This window comes from Oncorhynchus kisutch, linkage group LG20 (assembly GCF_002021735.2).
Source record: "Oncorhynchus kisutch isolate 150728-3 linkage group LG20, Okis_V2, whole genome shotgun sequence".
In the NCBI taxonomy this organism is placed as follows: Eukaryota; Metazoa; Chordata; class Actinopteri; order Salmoniformes; family Salmonidae; genus Oncorhynchus; species Oncorhynchus kisutch.
This window is the reverse complement of record NC_034193.2, coordinates 38,956,124-38,979,888: the sequence shown is the minus strand read 5'-3', so window position 1 is coordinate 38,979,888 and position 23,765 is coordinate 38,956,124. Positions and strand designations below refer to the sequence as shown.

Sequence of the window (23,765 nt, the reverse complement as noted above, 5' to 3'; positions counted from 1 at the left end):
TTCGGCGCATGTAACAAATAAAGTTTGATTTGATGACCCTGGATCTGCAGACTGACCTGCATGGAGCAGAAGCAATCTACCTACTGCTGGCCTGCGGCCAGTACGGAATATTATAGAGGATACATTGATATGGACATGATATATTTAACAGTGTATTGTCATCTAACTTCCCTTTTTTCCCCTTCTCTCTCCATTCCTTCTCAGTCTCTCAGAAGCTGCTAGTGAAGGTGCAGGAGGTTGGACATTGGCCTATACTTTCCCAGTTACTAGATGCCAATTCCTTGAAAATGTATAAAAAACGAAGTCAACAAAAGTTGCAGCTGTGCATATTTGACAACTTAATGTCCACCCAGCAGTAGAAAAAGTATTGCTGTTGCACTTCTGTACCTTGGTGTAATAATTGTTGTTAACAGGAAGCTCATCTCAGAGGCAAGGTGTAAGGAGTATAGGTTCCCTTTCATGTACAGTGGAAAGAAAGTGTGAACCCTTTATAAATACCTGGATTTCTGCATAAATTGGTCGTAAAATGTATCTGATCATCTAGCTCACAACAATAGACAAACAGTCTGCTTAAACTAATAACACACAAACAATTATACATTTTCATGTCTTTATTGAACACACTGTGTAAACATTCAAAGTCCACGGTGGGAAAAGTATATGAACCCTTGGATTTAATAACTGTTTGACCCTCCTTTGGCAGCAATAACCTCAACCAAATGTTTTCTGTCAGGAGGAATTTTGGACTCTTTGCAAAACTGTTTCAGTTCAGAAATATTCTTGGGATGTCTGGTGTGAACTGCTTTCTTGAGGTCATGCCACAGCATCTCAATCGGGTTGAGGTCAGGACTCAGACTGGGCCACTTCAGAAAGCATGTTTTCTTCTGTTGAAGCTATTCTGTTGTTGATTTATTTCTGTGCTTTGGGTCATTGTCCTTTTGCATCACCCAACTTCTGTTGAGCTTGAATTGGTGGACAGATAGCCTAACATTTTCCTGTAAAATGTCTTGATAAACTTGGGAATATATTTTTCCATCGATGATAGCAAGCTGTCCAGGCCCTGAGGGAGCAAAGCAGTCCCAAACCATGATGCTCCCTCCACCATACTTTACAGTTGTGATGAGCTTCTGAAGTTGGTGTGCTGTGCCTTTTTTTCTCCATACATAGTGTTGTGTGTTCCTTCCAAACAACGCAACTGTAGATTCATCTGTCCACAGAATATTATGCCAATAGCACTGTGGAACATCCAGGTGCACTTTTGCAAACTTCAGACGTGCAGGGGATGGAGCTCAGCCATCCCCTCAGACACACCCAGAGGGGGATGTAAATGCTAAGTGGGATGCTTAGGATACCCAATCTGATTTCACTCTCTATTGAAGTTGAGATTTAAAAGTGTTAGGTTAATGTTAGGGTAGGAGGTTATGGTCATAGCAAGGATTTCAGTTAGCATATATTCTTTCATTTTCAAAAAGGCTTTTGTGGATAATTTGTTAGAGGTAACATCTCGGAAACAACATACAGTGAATTTGGGTTCCATGTAAAACCCTTTCCACAGAGGGATCTACCTGGAACCAAAAAGGCTTCCGCTATGGGGACAGCCGAAGAATCCCTTTGGAACCATTTCTTCTAAGAGTGCATGGAACAGTGGCTTCTTACAATAACAGTATACTTCTATGCTTACCACTTTCCACAGAATAAAGATATTAATACATTCAACTCTGCCTCCTGACTATTTGATGTAGTTTGGATGTGAATATTGAGTTAAAATAAAAAGATCCATGATTCTTACCTTGAAGCCACCTATATCCATCCAGTCAACCCTTTCTGCCTATCACGATGCCTATGCTCCCAATTGAAATGGCTAAATAGCTTTGTGTTTGCTCAATTAAACATATCACCAAGCAATAAAACAACTGTAATTTTTGTATTTTCTATTCATTAAAGGAAATCAACCTACCTGTCTCTGTGCACATATGTGCCCGTGACAACACAACATCATGACTGACTACACACTATTAATAAACGGTAATAAAGCCATCTCTCCGTCTGTGTGCATACGTTTCCGTGGCAGCACAACATGATGACTACACACAAGCACACAGCAGCTACATTGTAACTGTAATTGTGATACAGTTAGTTATGGGGTCAGCAGTATCTGATAAATATGACACTTAATCTCTGCCAAGCAAGCCAACTAGCAATGTAAATATGTCACATGTTTAAATACGTTGTTTAGTCTGTTGCCTCGCGTGAGAGTTGGATCGCAAGTTTGTAGTTCGACAAGACGTGAACCAATAACTGACTACCCGTAGAAACCCGTAGAAATAACCCGCCCACCTTTGGGTCTTGGTTCGAGCTACACGTTTAACCCCGCCTTGTTCTGCGGTCCGCGAAAGTAGCTCAGATGGTGATCCAGCAGCCAATAGGAGTCGGGGAGAAAGCAGTAGGACTTTAATCGTACCGGGGTTAAATAGCACTCCGAAATATCATTCCCCCCAAGCAGTTGTGGTTTAAACTTTTTCATTTAAGATGGACGAGGATAGAGGGAAAGCAAACGATCAAATGAAGTTATGGAAAGAGGGCCAAAGCGATAAGGTTTGTCAATTTTTATTCTTAGTTTGTGTTGTGCAGATCTGTTTAGAAATGAGTGAGAGATCATCCAGGGTCGCTTTCTGCCTCCTGGACTACTTAGCTATACTGTTAGGTAGTTAGTTAGCTACACATTTACTGAACCATTATACTGTTCAATTTCACAACCAAAGAATGCATATTTTGTATTTGAATTGTCTTTTTTTGATCGTGCAAGAATTGTTAGCTGGCTGCTGCCTACAACTAACGTTAGCCTATTACTACTAGCTAGCTTGGATTAGCAGCTGGTCGTTACTAGCTGCTATACCCACAATCACAAAGTCAAACCCTGCCCATTTCTAACAAACCCATGCAGTTCGAGCTTTCTTGACATTTGTAGAATACAATTCCAAAAATAATTCCAATGTTATCTAGGGTTTACTCCCATACTCTTGTAATATGTTGAGGTAACATAACTGCAGAGTAGCTATTTATTTTGATTAGCTAACTAACGTCAACTACCTACCTAATGAAATGCCAAGAAGAAGTTGACTGCTTGTGTTTTAATTTGCTGGTTTAACGTGAAAACATTGCAAGATGAGAATAGAATAATCAGTGTCACTAACTGGATGATTATGGACCTTGATTTGTTGGGATAAGAAATGTAGCTAGGCCATTGTCTTGCCTATAGTTTAGCTTGGACTTTAGCCATGTCAAATCATCGTTATCTAATCATTAGTGCGCAGGAAGGGCATATTTAATGGATCAACATTATGCAAGATTGTCAGTAAACAAGGGCTATTTCACACATACCTAATGGGACCATTGAGTCCTTTGCCCAGGCTATTAAGTGTCAGGTGCACAAAGTATACCTGTACATTACTAGTCTTATTGTGTGTGTAGTTATGTCTCCCGAAAACAAGTACATTAAGAGTGTAAGTGTAGCTGATGTGTAATCAGGGAAAGGACCTACTCTGTTGCCAAAGGAAAATAGAGAGTAGGCCTAATGACTGTGTGTAAATAAAGTGTGTAGTGCAATGTCTTATGTATGACGTCTGTCATTGCTTCCCCTTCAGAGGCCAGACAACCTGACCACTGGGGCTGGTCACCCGATAGGGGACAAGCTGAATATAATAACAGCGGGTCCCCGGGGGCCCCTCCTAGTGCAGGACACCCCGTTCATAGACGAGATGGCCCACTTCGACCGCGAGCGCATCCCAGAGAGAGTGGTACATGCCAAGGGAGGCGGTGGGTGTCCACCAATACATTTTAACAGACACTGATTAGCATTTATGCAATATACAGTGCACTCCATAAGCATTACATCCAACAAGTTTGTAAAGTCACAAGCTTGATGTAATCATTGTGTGTGGGGGGGGACCGACCATGTGCTGTCATTTCTAAACGGTTCACCCGATATGGATGAAAATACTCTCAAATTAAAGCTGACAGTTATTGTATCATTTCAAATCTAAAGTGCTAGAGTACAGAGCCAAAGCAACAACAAAAAATGGTCACTGTCTGAATTATTTTGGAGCTCACTGTATTTGTCAAATGTTTTGAAGACAGGCTGGAGAGAGTCAGACACTGCTAGATTTGTTCTTAAAAGTGGACCCTCACAAAGTAATGGTATAGGGAAATACTTCCCCAGACATGCCGATCACATTTGAAATAAACATATTAAAGTGTTGGCCTACTCCTGGCTCTAGGCCAAAATACCAACTCTAACTCGTTAGTCTACTCGGGGCAGAATATTATAGGACCATACTTGATCATGTGATGTTCTGTGTTGGTCCACTATACAGAAGGGTAAAGTGCACCATGTGTATGGCTTTATAAGTTTGTGTTTACTAACTAGCTAGCTGTACAGTACCAGTCAAAAGTTTGGACTCACCTACCTGTTCAAGGGTTTTTCTTTATTTGTACTATTTTAGACACTGTAGAATAACAGTGAAGACATCACAACTATGAAATAAACACAGTGTTAAACAAATCAATGTATTCTTCAAAGTAACTACTCTTTGCCTTGACAGATTTGCACACTCTTGGTATTCTCTCAACCAGCTTCACCTGGAATGCTTTTCCAACAGTCTTTGAAGGAGTTCCCACATATGCTGAGCACTTGTTGGCTGCTTTTCCTACACTCCTTCAACTCATCCCAAACCATCTCAATTAGGTTGATGTTGGGTGACTGTGGAGGCCAGGTCATCTGATGCAGCACTCAAGCACTCTCCTTTTTGGTCAAATAGCCCATACACAGCCTGGAGGTGTGATGGGTCATTGTTCTGTTGAAAAACAAATGGTAGTCCCACTAAGCACAAACCAGATGGGATGGTGTATTGCTGCAGAAAGTTATGATTGCCATGCTGGTTAAGTGTGCCTTGAATTCTAAATAAATCACTGACAGTGTCACCAGCAAAGCACCATCTCACCACCTCCTCCGTGCTTCACGGTAGGAACCACACATGCAGACATCATTCGTTCACCTACTCTGCGTCTCACAAAGACACAGCGGGTCGAACCAAAAAATCTCAAATTTGGACTCATCAGACCAAAGGACAGATTTCTACCGGTTTAATGTCCATTGCTTGTGTTTCTTGGCCCAAGCAAGCCTCTTCTTATTATTGGTGTCCTTTTTAGTAGTGGTTTCTTTGCAGCAATTCGACCATGAAGGCCTGATTCACACAGTCTCCTCTGAACAGTTGATGTTGACGTGTCTGTTACTTGAACTCTGAAGCGTTTATTTGGGCTTCAGTTTCTGAGGCTGGTAACTCTAATGAACTTATCCTTTGCTGCAGAGGTAACTCTGGGTCTTCCTTTCCTGGAACCAAGGACCGGCGCCGACAGAGATGGCTGCCTCGCTTCGCGTTCCTAGGGAACAATGCATTTTTTTTTTTTTTTTACGTGTTATTTCTTACATTAGTACCCCAGGTCATCTTAGGTTTCATTACATACAGTCGAGAAGAACTACTGAATATAAGATCAGCGTCAACTCACCATCAGTACGACCAAGAATATGTTTTTCGCGACGCGGATCCTGTGTTCTGCCTTACAAACAGTACAACGGAGCGGATCCTATGCAGCGACCCAAAAAAACGACTCCGAAAGAGAGGGGAAACGAGGCGGTCTTCTGGTCAGACTCCGGAGACGGGCACACCGTGCACCACTCCCTAGCATTCTTCTTGCCAATGTCCAGTCTCTTGACAACAAGGTTGATGAAATCCGAGCAAGGGAAGCATTCCAGAGGGACATCAGAGACTGTAACGTTCTTTGCTTCACGGAAACGTGGCTCACCGGAGAGACGCTATCCGAAGTGGTGCAGCCAACGGGTTTCTCCACGCATCGCGCCGACAGAAACAAACATCTTTCTGGTAAGAAGAGGGGTGGGGCGTATGCCTTATGGCCAACGTGACATGGTGTGATGAAAGAAACATACAGGAACTCAAATCCTTCTGTTCACCTGATTTAGAATTCCTCACAATCAAATGTAGACCGCATTATCTACCAAGAGAATTCTCTTCGATTATAATCACAGCCGTATATATCCCCCCCCCAAGCAGACACATCGATGGCTCTGAACGAACTTTATTTAACTCTCTGCAAACTGGAAACAATTTATCCGGAGGCTGCATTCATTGTAGCTGGGGATTTTAACAAGGCTAATCTGAAAACAAGACTCCCTAAATTTTATCAGCATATCGATTGCACAACCAGGGGTGGAAAGACCTTGGATCATTGTTACTCTAACTTCCGCGACGCATATAAGGCCCTGCCCCGCCCCCCTTTCGGAAAAGCTGACCACGACTCCATTTTGTTGATCCCTGCCTACAGACAGAAACTAAAACAAGAGGCTCCCACGCTGAGGTCTGTCCAACGCTGGTCCGACCAAGCTGACTCCACACCCCAAGACTGCTTCCATCACGTGGACTGGGAGATGTTTCATATTGCGTCAGATAACAACATTGACGAATACGCTGATTCGGTGTGCGAGTTCATTAGAACATGCGTTGAAGATGTCGTTCCCATAGCAACGATTAAAACATTCCCTAACCAGAAACCGTGGATTGATGGCAGCATTCGCGTGAAACTGAAAGCGCGAACCACTGCTTTTAATCAGGGCAAGGTGTCTGGTAACATGACCGAATACAAACAGTGCAGCTATTCCCTCCGCAAGGCTATCAAACAAGCTAAGCGCCAGTACAGAGACAAAGTAGAATCTCAATTCAACGGCTCAGACACGAGGCATGTGGCAGGGTCTACAGTCAATCACTGACTACAGGAAGAAATCCAGCCCAGTCACGGACCAGGATGTCTTGCTCCCAGGCAGACTAAATAACTTTTTTGCCCGCTTTGAGGACAATACTGTGCCACTGACACGGCCTGCAACGAAAACATGCGGACTCTCCTTCACTGCAGCCGAGGTGAGTAAGACATTTAAACGTGTTAACCCTCGCAAGGCTGCAGGCCCAGACGGCATCCCCAGCCGCGCCCTCAGAGCATGCGCTGACCGGTGTGTTCACGGACATATTCAATCAATCCCTATACCAGTCTGCTGTTCCCACATGCTTCAAGAGGGCCACCATTGTTCCTGTTCCCAAGAAAGCTAAGGTAACTGAGCTAAACGACTACCGCCCCGTAGCACTCACATCCGTCATCATGAAGTGCTTTGAGAGACTAGTCAAGGACCATATCACCTCCACCCTACCTGACACCCTAGACCCACTCCAATTTGCTTACCGCCCAAATAGGTCCACAGACGATGCAATCTCAACCACACTGCACACTGCCCTAACCCATCTGGACAAGAGGAATACCTATGTGAGAATGCTGTTCATCGACTACAGCTCGGCATTCAACACCATAGTACCCTCCAAGCTCGTCATCAAGCTCGAGACCCTGGGTCTCGACCCCGCCCTGTGCAACTGGGTACTGGACTTCCTGACGGGCCGCCCCCAGGTGGTGAGGGTAGGCAACAACATCTCCTCCCCGCTGATCCTCAACACTGGGGCCCCACAAGGGTGCGTTCTGAGCCCTCTCCTGTACTCCCTGTTTACCCACGACTGCGTGGCCACGCACGCCTCCAACTCAATCATCAAGTTTGCGGACGACACAACAGTGGTAGGCTTGATTACCAACAACGACGAGACGGCCTACAGGGAGGAGGTGAGGGCCCTCTGAGTGTGGTGTCAGGAAAATAACCTCACACACAACGTCAACAAAACTAAGGAGGTGATTGTGGACTTCAGGAAACAGAGGGAACACCCCCCTATCCACATCGATGGAACAGTAGTGGAGAGGGTAGCAAGTTAAGTTCCTTGGCATACACATCACAGACAAACTGAATTGGTCCACTCACACAGACAGCATCGTGAAGAAGGCGCAGCAGCGCCTCTTCAACCTCAGGAGGCTGAAGAAATTCGGCTTGTCACCAAAAGCACTCACAAACTTCTACAGATGCACAATCGAGAGCATCCTGGCGGGCTGTATCACCGCCTGGTATGGCAACTTCACCGCCCTCAACCGTAAGGCTCTCCAGAGGGTAGTGAGGTCTGCACAACGCATCACCGGGGGCAAACTACCTGCCCTCCAGGACACCTACACCACCCGATGCTACAGGAAGGCCATAAAGATCATCAAGGACATCAACCACCCGAGCCACTGCCTGTTCACCCCGCTGTCATCCAGAAGGCGAGGTCAGTACAGGTGCATCAAAGCTGGGACCGAGAGACTGAAAAACAGCTTCTATCTCAAGGCCATCAGACTGTTAAACAGCCACCACTAACATTGAGTGGCTGCTGCCAACACACTGTCAATGACACTGACTCAACTCCAGCCACTTGAATAATGGGAATTGATGGGAAATGATGTAAATGTATCACTAGCCACTTTAAACAATGCTACCTTATATAATGTTACTTACCCTACATTATTCATCTCATATGCATACCTATATCGACTGCATCCTTATGTAATACATGTATCACTAGCCACTTTAACTATGCTACTTTGTTTACATACTCATCTCATATGTTATACTGTACTCTATATCATCTACTGTATCTTGCCTATGCTGCTCTGTACCATCACTCATTCATATATCCTTATGTACATATTCCTTATCCCCTTACACTGTGTATAAGACAGTAGTTTTTTTGGAATTGTTAGTTAGATTACTTGTTGGTTATTACTGCATTGTCAGAACTAGAAGCACAAGCATTTCGCTACACTCGCATTAACATCTGCTAACCATGTGTATGTGACAAATAAAATTGGATTGGATTTTCCTGTGGCGGTCCTCATGAGAGCCAGTTTCATCATAGCACTTGATGGTTTTTGCTGTTGTATTTGTTTTATTTATTGAAACTTTTTTTAAGGGTGGCGAGATGTGGATTAGTGAGGAAGGGGTGCTGAGGTTAGGTCACGTTAAGGGATAAGGAACAGTTTATTGCCCGCGTCACTTAATTTCCGGCCTAGCAACAAATATGTAATGTTTAGAGGAGGAGAATCCACCTCAAATTGGGGTATATACATACTACCACTGGCAGAACCATGCCTTTGTCTTATGCAGTTGTATGACCCAATGGGTGAATAGACTTTGTTTAAGCTTTACTAATCGTACATGAGTTTTACTAGGCTCATTTAGAACGTAACACTTATTTGAGCTGTTCTTGCCATAATATGGACTTGGTATTTTACCAAATAGGGCTATCTTCTGTATACCAACCGTACCATGTCACCACACAAATGATTGGCTCAAACACATTAAGAAGGAAATAAATTCCACAAATTAACTTTTAACAAGGCACACCTGTTTAATTAAAATGCATTCCAGGTGACTACCTCATGAAGCTGGTTGAGAGAGTGCCAAGAATTTGCAAAGATGTTATCAAGGCAAAGGGTGGCTACTTTGAAGAATCTCAAATATAAAACTTTTTTTGGTTACTACATGAATCGATATGTGTTATTTAACAGTTTTGATGTCTTAACTGTTCTTCTACAATGTAAAAATAAAGAAAAACCTTTGACCTTTTTTGCCTCTTCCTACACAGGAGCTTTTGGGTACTTTGAGGTGACACATGACATCTCTCGCTACTGCAAGGCCAAGGTGTTTGAGCATGTGGGCAAGACCACACCTGTCGCCATTCGCTTCTCCACCGTGGGTAAGACATTAGCCTACATTACATTTTCTTTTAACATACATTTTTTCCCCTGGTATTTTGAGGGCGCTCGCTCCGGTTTTTCTATAAAACTGCTACGAACTGTTACTTTTGTTTCCTTAAGGACATGCAAAAAGAAACACTCGGATTTGCTAGCTACCAATTTGACTACTGCCACTGTACAGGAAATGACTAAGAGCACGCTTGTCTGCAAGAGCAGTGCTTGCCGATATCTGAAGAATTCTGGACAGTCAGGTCAGTCAGTTAGCCTAGTGGTTAAGCGCGTTAGCCTAGTGGTTAAGCCCAATAACCAAAAGGTCGCCGTTTCAAATTCCGAGCCGACTAGGTGAAAAAGCTGTCGATGTACCCTTATTGCATTTCATACTTACAGGAGCAATATATACACTAGATTACTGACAGTGGTGCTTTCTGAAGTCAACCCGCCTCCATCTTGGCACTTCCCCACCATTGTAAAAAAAAATATAGAAATGCATTTAATGTCTAAATATGTTTTTGCCATATTGATCTTTGACGTTATGGGGCTATTTTGCTTCAACTGGTCCTGGGGCTCTTGTTAAGGTCAACATTATCATGAACTTTACCCAGTACAAGAATGTATAATGTAAGTAGGTGATGTAATGACGCCACGGAAAATACAGCGCTACACAGAACAAAAGCAGAAAAATATTAGGCCCACACTTCCAACAAGTTCAAGTCGAGCAGTCATTTGAAAGAATAAGAATATTTCAGTGAACTCAAAGGCAAAACCCATTAACGCCAAGATAATGGAATTCATTGCCCTTGAAAATCAACCATGCTCTGTCGTGGATGTTCGCTTTTGCCAACTGGTCGAGCCCCGGTACACACTATTTTTCAGATGTTGCCCTACCGGAGTTACACAATATTGTTGAAACTTGCCTCCATGAGAGTCACTGCTATTAGCTTCACAACTGACATTTGTTCAAGCAATGTCAGCCCCATGAACATTGAGTCTGACAGCACAGTGGGTCAACAAGGATTTCATACTGAGGAAAGCCATATTGCATGCTCAAGAATGTGCTGGTTCTCATACCGCTGCTGGCATTTGAGAACATGTTTGAAACTTGGAAACATGAACACTCCAAGCTCCATTCGAAAAACTGACTTGAGAAAAAAGCTCAACTGCGTCTGCAGCAGACGCGATACCCTGTCATGGCATTGAAACTACTGCTCAACAAAACTGCCGACAGACCGAGGGGTTAAAACGTACAAAAGTACTCTGCTGTGAACAAGCGATTTGGTGGCATTCTCTCTGAGCCTCTATTGTGTCACCACCATGCTCAATGCTATGTACAAGGACCGCTACTTCGACGCAGGCAAGAAACAGGGTTTACGTGAAGTGTTACATACACAGCTGGACAAGATGGAAACGGACACCGTGACAGTACGCACCGAGGAAGAGGCCACAGACTAGTGGTCGACGTTTAATCGAAATGGCTGATTAATTGGGGCCTATTTCAAGTTTTCATACCAATCGGGAAACCAGTGTTTTTAGACACCGATTTGGCCTTACATTTTTTTAATATATATATATATATATATATATATATATATATATATATATATATATATATATATATATATATATATATATTTTATTTAACTAGGCAAGTCAGTTAAGATCACTGTTCTTATTTTCAATGACGGCCTAGGAACGGTGGGTTGACTGCCTTGGTCGAACGACAGATTTTTACCTTGTCAGCTCGGGGATTCAATCTTACAAATTTATGGTTAACTAGTCCAACGCTCTAACCACCTGCCTTACATTGCTCTCCACGAGGAGCCTGCCTGTTACGCGAATGCAGTAAGAATCAAAGGTAAGTTGCTAGCTAGCATTATACTTATCTTTATAAAAAAACAATCAATCATAATCACTAGTTAACTACACATGGTTGATATTACTCGTTTATCTAGCGTGTCCTGCGTTGCATATATGCGGTGCGCATTCGCGAAAAAGGACTGGCGTTGCTCCAACGTGTACCTAACCATAAACATCAATACCTTTCTGAAAATCAATACACAAGTATATATTTTCAAACCTGCATATTTAGTTTATATTGCCTGCTAACATTAATTTCTTTTAACTAGGGAAATTGTCACTTCTCTTGCAACAGAGTCAGGGTATATGCAGCAGTTCGGGCCGCCTGGCTCGTTGCGAACTGTGTGAAGACTATTTCTTCCTAACAAAGACAGCCAACTTCGCCAAACGGGGGATGATTTAACAAAAGCTCATTTGCGAAAAAAAGCACAATCGTTGCACGACTGTACCTAACCATAAACATCAATGCCTTTCTTAAAATCAATACACAGAAGTGTATATTTTTAAAGCTGCATATTTAGCTAAAAAAAATCCAGGTTAGCAGGCAATATTAACCAGGTGAAATTGTCACTTCTCTTGAGTTCATTGCCAGCAGAGTCAGGGTATATGCAACAGTTTAGGCCTCCTGGCTTGTTGCAAACTAATTTGCCAGAATTTTAAGTAATTATGACATAACATTGAAGGTTGTGCAATGTAACAGGAATATTTAGATTTCTGGATGCCACCCATTAGATAAAATACAGAACGGTTCCGTATTTCACTGAAAGAATAAACGTTTTGTTTTCGAGATGATAGTTTCCGGATTCTACCATATTAATGACCTACGGCTTGTGTTTCTGTGTTATTATGATATAATTAAGTCTATGATTTGATAGAGCAGTCTGACTGAGCGATGGTAGACACCAGCAGGCTCGTAAGCATTCATTCAAACAGAACTTTCGTGCATTTTGCCAGCAGCTCTTCGCAATGCTTCAAGCATTGCCCTGTTTATGACTTCAAGCCTATCAACTCCCGAGATTAGGCTGGTGTAACCGATGTAAAATGGCTAGCTAGTTAGCGGGGTGCGTACAGAGAAATGGTTCTATAATTCCTATACTAACTATAACCTAAAACTTCTTACCTGTGAATATTGATAACTCATGTTAAAAGGAACCACCAGCTTTCATATGTTCTCATGTTCTGAGCAAGGAACTTAAACGTTAGCTTTCTTACATGGCACATATTGCACTTTTACTTCTCCATCACTTTGTTTTTGCATTATTTAAACCAAATTGAACATGTTTCATTATTTACTTGAGGCTAAATTGATTTTATTGATGTATTATATTAAGTTAAAATAAGTGTTCATTCAGTATTGTTGTAATTGTCATTATTACAAATGCATTTAAAAAATCGTCCGATTAATCGGTACCGGCTTTTTTTGGTCCTCCAATAATCGTATCGGCGTTGCAAAATCATAATCGGTCGACCTCTACCACAGACGGACTAAGCTGAAAAGCTTCATTGCTTGACACGCATGATGAAATCCTGGTTGAGAATGAAATGACTGAACAAATGAACAATGAAACGGCACAGCAAGTAAGTGAAAGAAATAGGTTTTGGTTATGTTTTACTGGTAATGGGGACATATATAAATGCCAACAAAATAACAATTGTTTTGTGTGTGTAACCTTTATTTAACAAGACAAGTTAAGAACAAATTCCTATTTACAATGGCGGCCTACCCCGCCCTATGGGACTCCCAATCATGACTGTGTGTGATACAGCCTGGAACCAGAGACTGTAGTGACGCCTCTTGCACTGAGATGGTGTGTGTGTGTACTATTTAACTACTAGAATGCTTAAGGCCGCTAAAATTGTAAATATCAGAGATCGGTATCGTTTATTTATTTTTTTGCAAGGAAAATATTGGGTATCGGCCAAAGATGTCATATCGGTGCATCCCTAGTATACAGTCATTTTTGCTTGTGTTTATCAAGGGAGTCGATCATTTCAGACCCCCACTTTACACCATTGAATAAATACCAGAAAATACACAATGTCATATTTTTAGTCTGCAAATAGTGTATTGTGTTAACTGGTTGTCCATGTGTTTCTTATCAACCTATTTTTGTCTCGAACTCATGTAGCTGGGGAATCGGGCTCAGCGGACACAGTGAGAGACCCACGTGGCTTTGCAGTCAAGTTCTACACTGACGAGGGCAACTGGGACCTTACTGGCAACAACACCCCCATATTCTTTATCAGGGATGCAATGCTGGTGAGTTCAGACGTGTGAGTCAAGATTGCGTCTGGGTGTGCCTTGCTTAGATTCAGTCTTTGACACATGACATGGAGTACAAGGAGTGGAATGTTAGCTGAACAGACTGGCAACCAGGCTAGTACATTAGTCTATCTCCCCGTATGATATTAAATACCATTACCACATCTCTCTAATTTCCCTTTGTTTGTGCAGTTCCCATCCTTCATCCACTCTCAGAAGCGCAACCCCCAGACTCACCTGAAGGACCCAGACATGGTGTGGGACTTCTGGAGCCTGCGGCCTGAGTGTATGCATCAGGTACTGCATCTGCTCCTCTACTCGCCACCAAACCTGTACACGCACGATAGTTAGAATCAGAAAATGCATTGTATTTTCTGATTTCACCCCACACTAAGCCAAATTCTAGTAAGAACATGTCAATAACAACTTAAAAGCTGTGCCAGTATATCTAGAAATGGTGGTTGCTGCATTAATTTAAATAGATTATTATATAATTCTTCTAATCTTATTTACTTATCACAATGGCTAAATTGCTTATGACTATGTGCCTTTGTTCATCATTTTGTCTTAATCTCTGTGAAGGTGTCCTTTCTGTTCAGTGACCGTGGTCTGCCCGACGGCTTCCGCCACATGAACGGCTACGGATCCCACACCTTCAAGCTGGTGAACGCCGACAGTCAGCCCGTCTACTGCAAGTTCCACTACAAGGTTAGAGCATAACTAAAAAAATATAATCACATTTTATTGGTCAAATACACATGGTTAGCAGATGTTAATGCGAGGGTAGTGAAATTCTTGTGCTTCTGCTTCTGACAGTGCCGTAATATCTAACAAGTAATCTAACAATTTCACAACAACTACACACAAGTGTAAAGGAATGAATAAGAGTATGTACATATATGGATGAGACATGGCCGAGTGGCACAGGCATGGTTAAATAGATGGTATACGGTACAGTGTGTATATACATATGAGTAATGTAAGATATCTTAACATTTATTAAAGTGGCATTGTTTAAAGTGACTAGTGATCCATTTATTAAAATGGGCAGTGATATGAGTCTCTATGTAGGCAGGAGCCTCTGAGTTAGTGATTTTGGTTTAGCAATCGGATGGCCTTGAGATGGAAGCTGTTTTTCTGTCTCTCGGTCCCAGCTTTGATGCACCTGTACTGACCTCGCCTTCTGGATGGTAGCCGGGTGAACAGTCAGTGGCTCGGGTGGTTGTTGTCCTTGATTATCTTTTTGGCCTTCCTGTGACATTGGGTTCTGTAGGTGTCTTGGAGGGCAGGTAGTTTTCCTCTGGTGATGCGTTGTGCAGACCACACCACCCTCTGGAAAGCCTTGCGGTTGAGGGCGGTGCAGTTGCCGTACTAGGCGGCGATACAGCCCGACAGGATGCTCTCGATTGTGCACCTGTAAAGGTTTCTCCGGATTTTAGGTGACAAGCCAAATTTCTTCAGCCTCCTGAGGTTGAAGAGGCACTGTTGAGACTTCTTCTCTATGCTACCTGTGGGTGGACCATTTCAGTGTGTCTGTGTACGCCGAGGAACTTAAAACTTTCCACCTTCTCCACTACTGTCCCTTCCATGTGGATACGGGGGTGTTCCCTCTGCTGTTTCCTGAAGTCCACAATCTTCTCCTTTGTTTTGTTGCCGTTGAGTGAGATTGTTTTTCTGCCCTCGCCTCCTCCCTGTAGGCTGTCACGTCGTTGTTAGTAATCAAGCCCGCTACGGTTGTGTTGTCTGCAAATTTTATGATTGAGTTGGAGGCGTGCATGGCCACGCAGGAATGGGTGAACAGTGAGTACAGGAGGGGGCTGAGCACGCACACTTGTGGGGGGGCCCCAGTGTTGAGTGTCAGCAAAGTAGAAATGTTTCCTACCTTCAGCACCTGGGGGCGGCCCGTCAGAAAGTCCCTGACCCAGTTGCACAGGGCAGGGTTGAGACCCAGGGACTCCTGAATGATGAGACCCAGGGACAGCTTAATGATGAGCTTTGAGGGTACTATGGTGTTGAGGGTACAATGAACAGTCAATGAACAGCCTTCTTACATAGGTATTACATAAGATGACAGAAGTGAGTGCTACAGGGTGGTAGCCATTTAGTTTGCTTTGCCTTGTGTACAGTAGCAATGGTGGCCATCTTGCAGCATGTGGGGACAGCAGACTGGGATAGGGAGCAATTTAATAATGTCCGTAAACCCTCCAGCCAGCTGGTCTGCGCATGCTCTGAGGACGTGGCTAGGGAGGGTTAAGCCTAGCAAGGGTTAACACGTTTAAATGTTTTTACTCACTTATAGGAGTCGACTATACTTAATTAACTGAAGGATGAAAGAGAGTAATAGTGGGAAGAAGTAAACCTAGTTCGATAAATTGGGACTTGTCCATAGTAACCCATAGCATCCTTCCTCTGCTCTCCTCAGACCAACCAGGGTATCAAGAACATGAAACCTGAGGACGCCGAGCGCCTGGCCTCCACCGACCCGGACTATGCCATTCGAGACCTTTACACCTCCATAGCCAACGGCAAATTCCCTTCCTGGTCATTCTACATCCAGGTCATGACCTTTGACCAGGCCGAGAAGTTCCAGTGGAACCCCTTTGACCTGACCAAGGTAGCATAGAGATACAATTTTAATTTATTAAATTATGTGGGGACCCTAACCCTTATAGTAGGTGCATTCCTAAACATTTGATCAATACTTTGTTGTTTTTTAAAGAATGTGACAAATACCTGAAATGTCTTAATATTGTACTTTGTTAGCAATTTTAACAAGATGTCCCCAAAAATATTCTGTCCATACATATGCAGTACTCTGACTTTTCCACCAGAGGGGGGACTCACTCCACATAACCTCTGAAAGTGGTCTGAGCTCTGTTATGGTGTCATAGTGTTTGTGAAGGGTAGAATAATGGGTAACTGACTGAATAGCTGCAGTCTTTTCAGGATAATTATTAGGTGAAAATATAGGGTAGGGGTCATGCATGAATGCATAAAAAAAAATCTTGGCTAGAAATCTCTTGCACATCTATGCACCTTGGTTGGCCTGAGAAGTAGCAACACTTCTCTTTTTCCTTAGGTGTGGTCTCACAAGGAGTACCCCCTCATTCCGGTGGGGAGGTTGGTGCTCAACAGAAACCCTGCCAACTACTTTGCTGAGATCGAGCAACTGGCCTTTGACCCCAGCAATATGCCCCCTGGCATCGAGCCCAGCCCCGACAAGATGCTGCAGGGGCGTCTGTTCTCCTACCCAGACACACACCGCCACCGGCTGGGAACTAACTACCTGCAGCTGCCCGTCAACTGCCCCTTCAGGACCCGTGTGGCCAACTACCAGCGAGACGGGCCCATGTGCATGTTCGACAACCAGGCTGGCGCTCCCAACTACTTCCCCAACAGCTTCAGTGCTCCAGAGACCCAGCAACAGCACGTGGAGACCAGGTTTAAGGTATCCCCAGATGTGGCCCGCTACAACAGCGCTGACGACGATGATGTCACACAGGTAATGTATCTATGTAGCACACAATGGATTAGTTCACTGAGATGGGCGTGAATCAAACAGGTGTCTCGAGTGCCATTTAAAAAAAGAAAGTGTGTGTGTATATGTATATATGTATATATGTGTGTGTGTATATATATGTGTGTGTGTGTATATATGTGTGTGTGTGTATATATTTTTATATATATATATATATATATATATAATTTTTTTTAAATATATTTTAATATATTTTTATATATATATATATATATATATATATTTTATATAATTTTATATATTTCTGCTTGACAAAATAAAATCTTGGTCGACCAACAGCCTATCGACCAGTCGACTAAATGGGGTCAGCCCTAGTTACATTAAAGTAAACCAACGTTTTGGAAATACACTGAACAACATAATAAATACAACACATAAAGTGTTGGTCCCCTGTTTGATGAGCTGAAATAAAAGATCCCCGAAATGTTCTTCTTTCATCCTTGTTACTGATCATTTCTCATTTGCCTAGATAATCCATCCAGTCGACAAGTGTGGCATATCAAGAAGCTGATTTTAAACAGCATGATCATTACACGGATGCACCTTGTGGAAGGGACAATTAAAGGCCACTCTAAAATGTGCAGTTTTGTCACGCAACACAATGCCACAGATGTCTCAAGTTTTGATTAAGTGTGCAATTGGCATGCTGACTGTAGGAATGTCCACTAGAGCTCTTGCCAGAGACTTGAATGTTAATTTTTCTACCGTAAGTCTCCTCTCTGTTCATCTTTGCCTCAACCCTGACTAGTCTCCCAGTACATTCAGGTCAAAGAGTTCAATCTTGGTTTCATCAGAGAAGAGAATCTTGTTTCTCATGGTCTGAGGGTCTTTAGGTGCCTTTTTGGCAAACTCCAAATGTGCTGTCATGTGGCTTCTGTCTGGCCACTCTACCATAAAGGCCTGATTGGTGGAGTGTTGCAGAGATGGTTGTCCTTCTGGAAGGTTTTCCCATCTCCACAGAGGAACTCTGGAGCTCTGTCAGAGTGGCCATTGGGTTCTGGGTCTCCTCCCTGACCAAGGCTCTTCTCCCCCGATTGCTCAGTTTGGCCAGGTGGCCAGCTTTAGGAAGAGTCTTGATGGTTCCAAACTTTTTGCATTTAAGAATGATGGAGGCCACTGTTCTTGGCTCTTCAATGCTGCAGAAATGTTTTGGTACCCTTCCCCAGCTCTGTGCCTCGACACAATCCTGTCTCGGAGCTCTACGGACAATTCCTTCGACCTCATGGCCTGTTTTTTTTCTGTGACATGCACTGTCAACTGTGGGACCTTTTTTAAATTTATATAGACAGGTCCAAGATCTGCTTATTTTTTAGAAATGTAATGAACTTTGTCATTATGGGGTATTGTGTGTAGATTGATGGGGGGGGGGGGGGGGGAAGAGAGAAGTACTGTCTTTTAAAGGCTGTAATGTAAGAACATTTGGGAAAAGGAAAGTGGTCTGAATACTTTCCGAATATGGAAAAATACAGCAATCGATTGTTCGAAAGAACAGGCAACTTTTTTGTTTGTCTGGGACAACCCTAGATCAGTCAGATGCAAGCCAGTGATCTGCAATGTTATCTCGGCTTCAAGGAAGAAAGACAATTTCTAAGAGGAACATAAAACATACTTTTCAGTAACCCCAACATTTTACCAGGCTTGTGTTTTGATGCGCTGTCAGGCAATGTGTTTTAGAAAAATGCTTGCCACTTAATGTAGTCCAAAAAAGGTTTGTGGATCTGGACTTTACCCGTCATACTGGAGCAATGGGCATTCTAGCTCTGGCTCTTCCAGGATGTGTAGATTGGGGCCATATCCTGGCCCTGCTGGTCAATCCTGGCACTTCAAAAGGGGCTCGGCCTGGCCACCGGGGTCAACCAGCGTTCCTGGTCGCGAGAGGCTGATGGGCTTCTCTCCAGTAGAGAGGGTTGCACTGAGGTGACCTGAGGGTGAATTCATACACATGGAGATCTGTGTGCACTGCCAGGCACAACGATGATACGCTCTATATAGAACTATAAATCTCTTTTTAATTTAATTTTATTTTAAGCAATACTACTTTGTTTCTGTGTTCAAATGTTTGGCTTTGTAATTTATAAATTGTAAAAAATCCTTAACTGTAATGCTTATAAATGATTACAAATAATGAAATATTTATTGATAGTTTAATTGTTTATTAATGCGCGTGTGTGACCAGTTGCTTGACCTTGCGTGCGTATTGCAGGTGCGTACCTTCTTCACTGAGGTGCTGAATGAGGAGGAGCGCCAGAGGCTCTGTCAGAACATGGCTGGGGCCCTGAAGGGGGCCCAAGTCTTCATCCAGAAACGCTGGGTGAGTTCTCATCATTATGATTGTTTAAGTCACCATTTTCATCATTGGGCTCAGCAATCATGTTATTTCTATCATGTTTTTTTTATCATTACTATTCAAATCAAACTCTCCTCCACCACACTGTCATCAAAGTATTCACACCCTTGACTTTTAACACATTTTGTTACAAAGTGGGATTACAATTTTATTTAATTGTCTTTTTTTGTCAACGGTCTACACAAGTCTGTGGAAGAAAAAAAAAGTATTTGTAAAAACACATTTTTTATATATATGAAAAATAAACCCCATTATATCTTGATTACTTCAGTATTCAACCCCCCCCCCCCCGAGTCAATACATGTTAGAATCACATTTGGCAGCAATTACAGCTGAGCCTTTCTGGGTAAATCTCTAAGAGCTTTCCACACCTGGACTGTGCAATATTTGCCAATTATTATTTTCAAAGTTCTTCAAGCGCTGTCAAATTGGTTTTTGCTCATGGCTAGACAACCATTTTCAGGTCTTGCCATAGATTTTTCAAGCAGATTTATGTCAACTGTAACCCAGCCACCCAGGAACATTCACTGTCTTCTTGGTACTGTGTGTAACTCCAGTGTAGATTTGGCCTTTTTAGGTTATTGTTCTGCTGAAAGGTGAATTCATCTCCCAGTGTCTGCTGGAAAGCAGACTGAACCAGGTTTTCCTCTAGGATTTGTATTCTTTCGACTTCTGTTTCACTCTGTCAGTAAGATTAGTATTGTGGAGTAGAGGTCGACCGATTTATGATTTTTCAATACCGATTATTGGAGGACCAAAAAAGGCGATGCCGATTTTAAATAAAATAAAATAGTTGTAAAGTAACTGTAAAGTTGCAAGATAGGGTCCCCCGAGCTGACAAGGTGAAAATCTGTCGTTCTGCCCCTGAACAAGGCAGTTAACCCACCGTTCCTAGGCCCTCATTGAAAATAAGAATGTGTTCTTAACTGACTTGCCTAGTTAAATAAAGGTATATAAAAATCGGCAAATGGGCGCCCAGAAATACCGATTTGTTATGAAAACCTGAAATCGGCCACACCGATTTAATCAGTTGATGTTGTTGAGCCATACTTGGAGTTTAATGGCTGTGATAGCAGAAAACTAACTGTTTTAAAGTCACCATTGGCCTCATCGTGAAATCCCTGTGCGGTTTCCTCCTTTTCTTTCAACTGAGTTAGGAAGGACGCCTGTAAATTTGTAGTGACTGGGTGTATTGATACACCATCCAAAGTGTCATTAATAACTTTACCATGCTCAAAGGGATATTCAATGTCGTTTTAAAAAATATTTAATCTACCAATTAGGTGCCCTTTGCAAGGCATTGAACAACCTCTCTGGTCTTTGTGGTTGAATCTGTTTGAAATTCACTGCTCGACTGAGGGACTGAGATACTTTTATGTGTGGGGTACAGAGATTAGGTAGTCGTTAAACAATATTGCACAGTGAGTCCATGTAACTTGTTAAACACATTTTTACTCCTGAACTTGTTTAGGCTGGCCATAACAAACAGGTTGGATACTTATTGACTAAACATTTCAGCTTTTCATTTTGTATTAATTTATAAATATCTAGAAAAACAATCCATTTTGACATTATGGGGTATTGTGTGTAGGCCAGTGGGATTATGATATATATTTTTTAAATTCAGGCTCTATAACACAACAAAATGTGGAAAGTCCAGGGGTGTGAATACTTTCTAAAGGCACTGTATATTTCCCAGCCATCTTCCTCACTACCACGAAGGTCATCTTTGCAATGCAATATTGTATAATGTATCTATTTTACTGCCATCGCTATTAACACTTCTGACCATCTCTCCCTGGTCTTGCACCCTGTTTTTCCAGATTCAGAACCTGATGGCTGTGCATGCAGACTATGGAAACGAGGTTCAGGCCCTACTCAACAACACTGAGCCCACGAAGGTAAGTCCATTCATTCTTGTCAGCGGACACTAAAGCTTATGTCATTTAAAAGGGCATTTGCCTATTTCAATCAAAGTATAGTTAAAATAGGAAAAGCATGTATTTTTATTTTAAACATGTAGAACATGTTTACTTTTTTCATATTCCTTTACATTTAGTATATATTTTTGTTGTAACTTTCTCTCAGGACCCCTCAAACAAGATTGTGTTTTACTTGTTTATATCCATAATTCTCGTCAAAAGAAATTAATAGAAGTTTAGCATTGAGCGCTAACTTATTTTTGTCATTCTCTCCCTTTTGTCTCCTTCCCTCCTCCTCTCTACCAGGACACTGTGAGAGTGTACACTCGTGGCGGTGCCTCTGCCGTCGCTGCCTCCTCCAAGATGTGATGCCTTAACTTCCACCTGGGGGCAGTTCTACCTGTTGCACTTACCATCCGCTATAGAAGATCTTACTACAGGCCGTCAGTAAATACTATAGCTAATTAAATGGCAAACTATCATGATTGTTTTTGTAATTCCTCAGGCTACTTGTTGCACAGATGACATGAGACAGCATTGCTGTCCGTTCTTACATGTAATTTCCTGTCCATTTTTCCTAAGTTCACACAGAAATGAATATGGTCAGACTGCAGCCCTATGGGAGAAGATTCTGTCCCCAAATCAGTCAAATACACTGGTGCTATCTGAAAATCCTTGCCTTTATTCAGTTGCTTATAGTATAGTTTTTCATTCCATTGTCAGTATAGTGTTTCATCTTTTTCCCAATGACTGGTTTGTGTATCCAGGCCTTATGTATGCCCTGATAGTTAGCTTAATAAACAGGTATGCTAGCCTATTTGAAAAATATGCACGAAATATGGCATTTAAACAAACCACCAACATCTTCAAATAAGATTCATAATTATTTTATATTATTTAGCTGTTTAAACTTCTGAGTTCTCTTAACATGTTTCAGTGCTTATGCCTTAATCATATTTCTTGGTTGTATCAGAAATGGTTTCAGGCCATCGATTAGTGCGATTCACTAAATGTTTTCTGTAGATACTCTGTACCAGAATGAATCACTGAAGAGATGTCAGTTGAGTTGGGGCTGGGGAATTAACAACCACCACTGTTTCCTGGGAAGGAAACTTAGTCGTTCTCTTCTCGCAAGCCTCCAGACTCGATTGCTATTTTGCGCCTTATCGCTGTTAATGTTTCTATGTTAGGTAGCATTCCCGCTCATATCGCCTGTCTGAAGAGAAGTGATTTGTTATATGAATGTAAAACTTTTTTTTTAAACCACAAAATGAGATTGTAATAAATCAAAAGGTAATGCTCTATGTGTGGTTTTGGTATGTCTGGTTTAAAGCAGGCTGATCTTAACTCCAGGGTATGCGGGCTTTTGTTACAGGCCAGGACTACACCTGATTCTACATATCGAACCCTTCATTAGTTGATGTGTGTTACTGGGCTGGAGTAAAAGCCTGCACACCCTGTTGGTCTCTCGGACCAGGGTTGAATACATTGAGCGTGTTTATGGGGTTGTCATCTATGATGCAGTTCAAACTGTGAATGATGGTTTGGCCTTTGGAGGGCCCAGCATTTCAACAAGTCATTCAGCTCCATTAGATTTACATATGCAAACAGACATGGGAGAGTGGCTAAGACTAAAGTAAGCATACCAGACACTCAACAGAGTTAAGGGTAAACACTTTGACAATGACTGATTTCAACTGTATAAAACATTCAAGCCAGGTTCACACTTAGTTCCCATCAATACATTGAACTGTATGCCTAAATTGTCTGACTAGTAAGTAGGTAGCAGCATTTTCTTCAGTGTAAACAGTTGATAACATTTTATAGGTAATGTGGGGGAATGAGTTGGCTTTGTTGTATATTTCCCCCACCTTGCTTTATAATGTACTTGGTTACACTGTATCAATGAATCATAGCATCTCAATTGCCATGGTACCAGACTTTATTTTTCAAATATGTAAAAAAAAAAAACTTTTGTGCCTGTTTGAGTTTGCATAATGTAGCAGGAGTAAAAGAGCTAGTCTTAATACACCAATAGAAATGTCCCAACCCTGTAACCCAGGCCTGTCTAGCACTCCATGCAGACTCAAGCAAACACTCATTGGAAAGGAA

The 23,765-nt window shown here is 42.2% G+C and overlaps 1 protein-coding gene across 1 annotated transcript; it reads left to right on the top strand.

The window, feature by feature from the left end:
* Positions 1-2,358: 2,358 nt before the first annotated feature.
* LOC109865651 (catalase-like) lies at positions 2,359-22,957 on the top strand. Its single transcript, XM_020453980.2, has 11 exons — positions 2,359-2,595; positions 3,645-3,816; positions 9,618-9,728; positions 13,713-13,843; positions 14,039-14,143; positions 14,429-14,554; positions 16,269-16,460; positions 16,926-17,348; positions 19,588-19,695; positions 21,555-21,632; positions 21,960-22,957. Exons 1-11 carry the CDS (start codon positions 2,530-2,532, stop codon positions 22,020-22,022), a joined length of 1,575 nt encoding a protein of 524 aa, XP_020309569.1. The 5' UTR covers positions 2,359-2,529; the 3' UTR covers positions 22,023-22,957.
* The last annotated feature ends 808 nt before the right edge of the window (positions 22,958-23,765 follow it).

Bases quoted from the DNA above. Each gene is read 5' to 3' on its own strand.
- LOC109865651 (XM_020453980.2), top strand. From the start codon at position 2,530: ATGGACGAGGATAGAGGGAAAGCAAACGATCAAATGAAGTTATGGAAA. The intron at 2,596-3,644 runs GTTTGTCAATTT...CTTCCCCTTCAG, and splicing joins AAGAGGGCCAAAGCGATAAG to AGGCCAGACAACCTGACCAC. The intron at 17,349-19,587 runs GTAATGTATCTA...TGCGTATTGCAG, and splicing joins ACGACGATGATGTCACACAG to GTGCGTACCTTCTTCACTGA.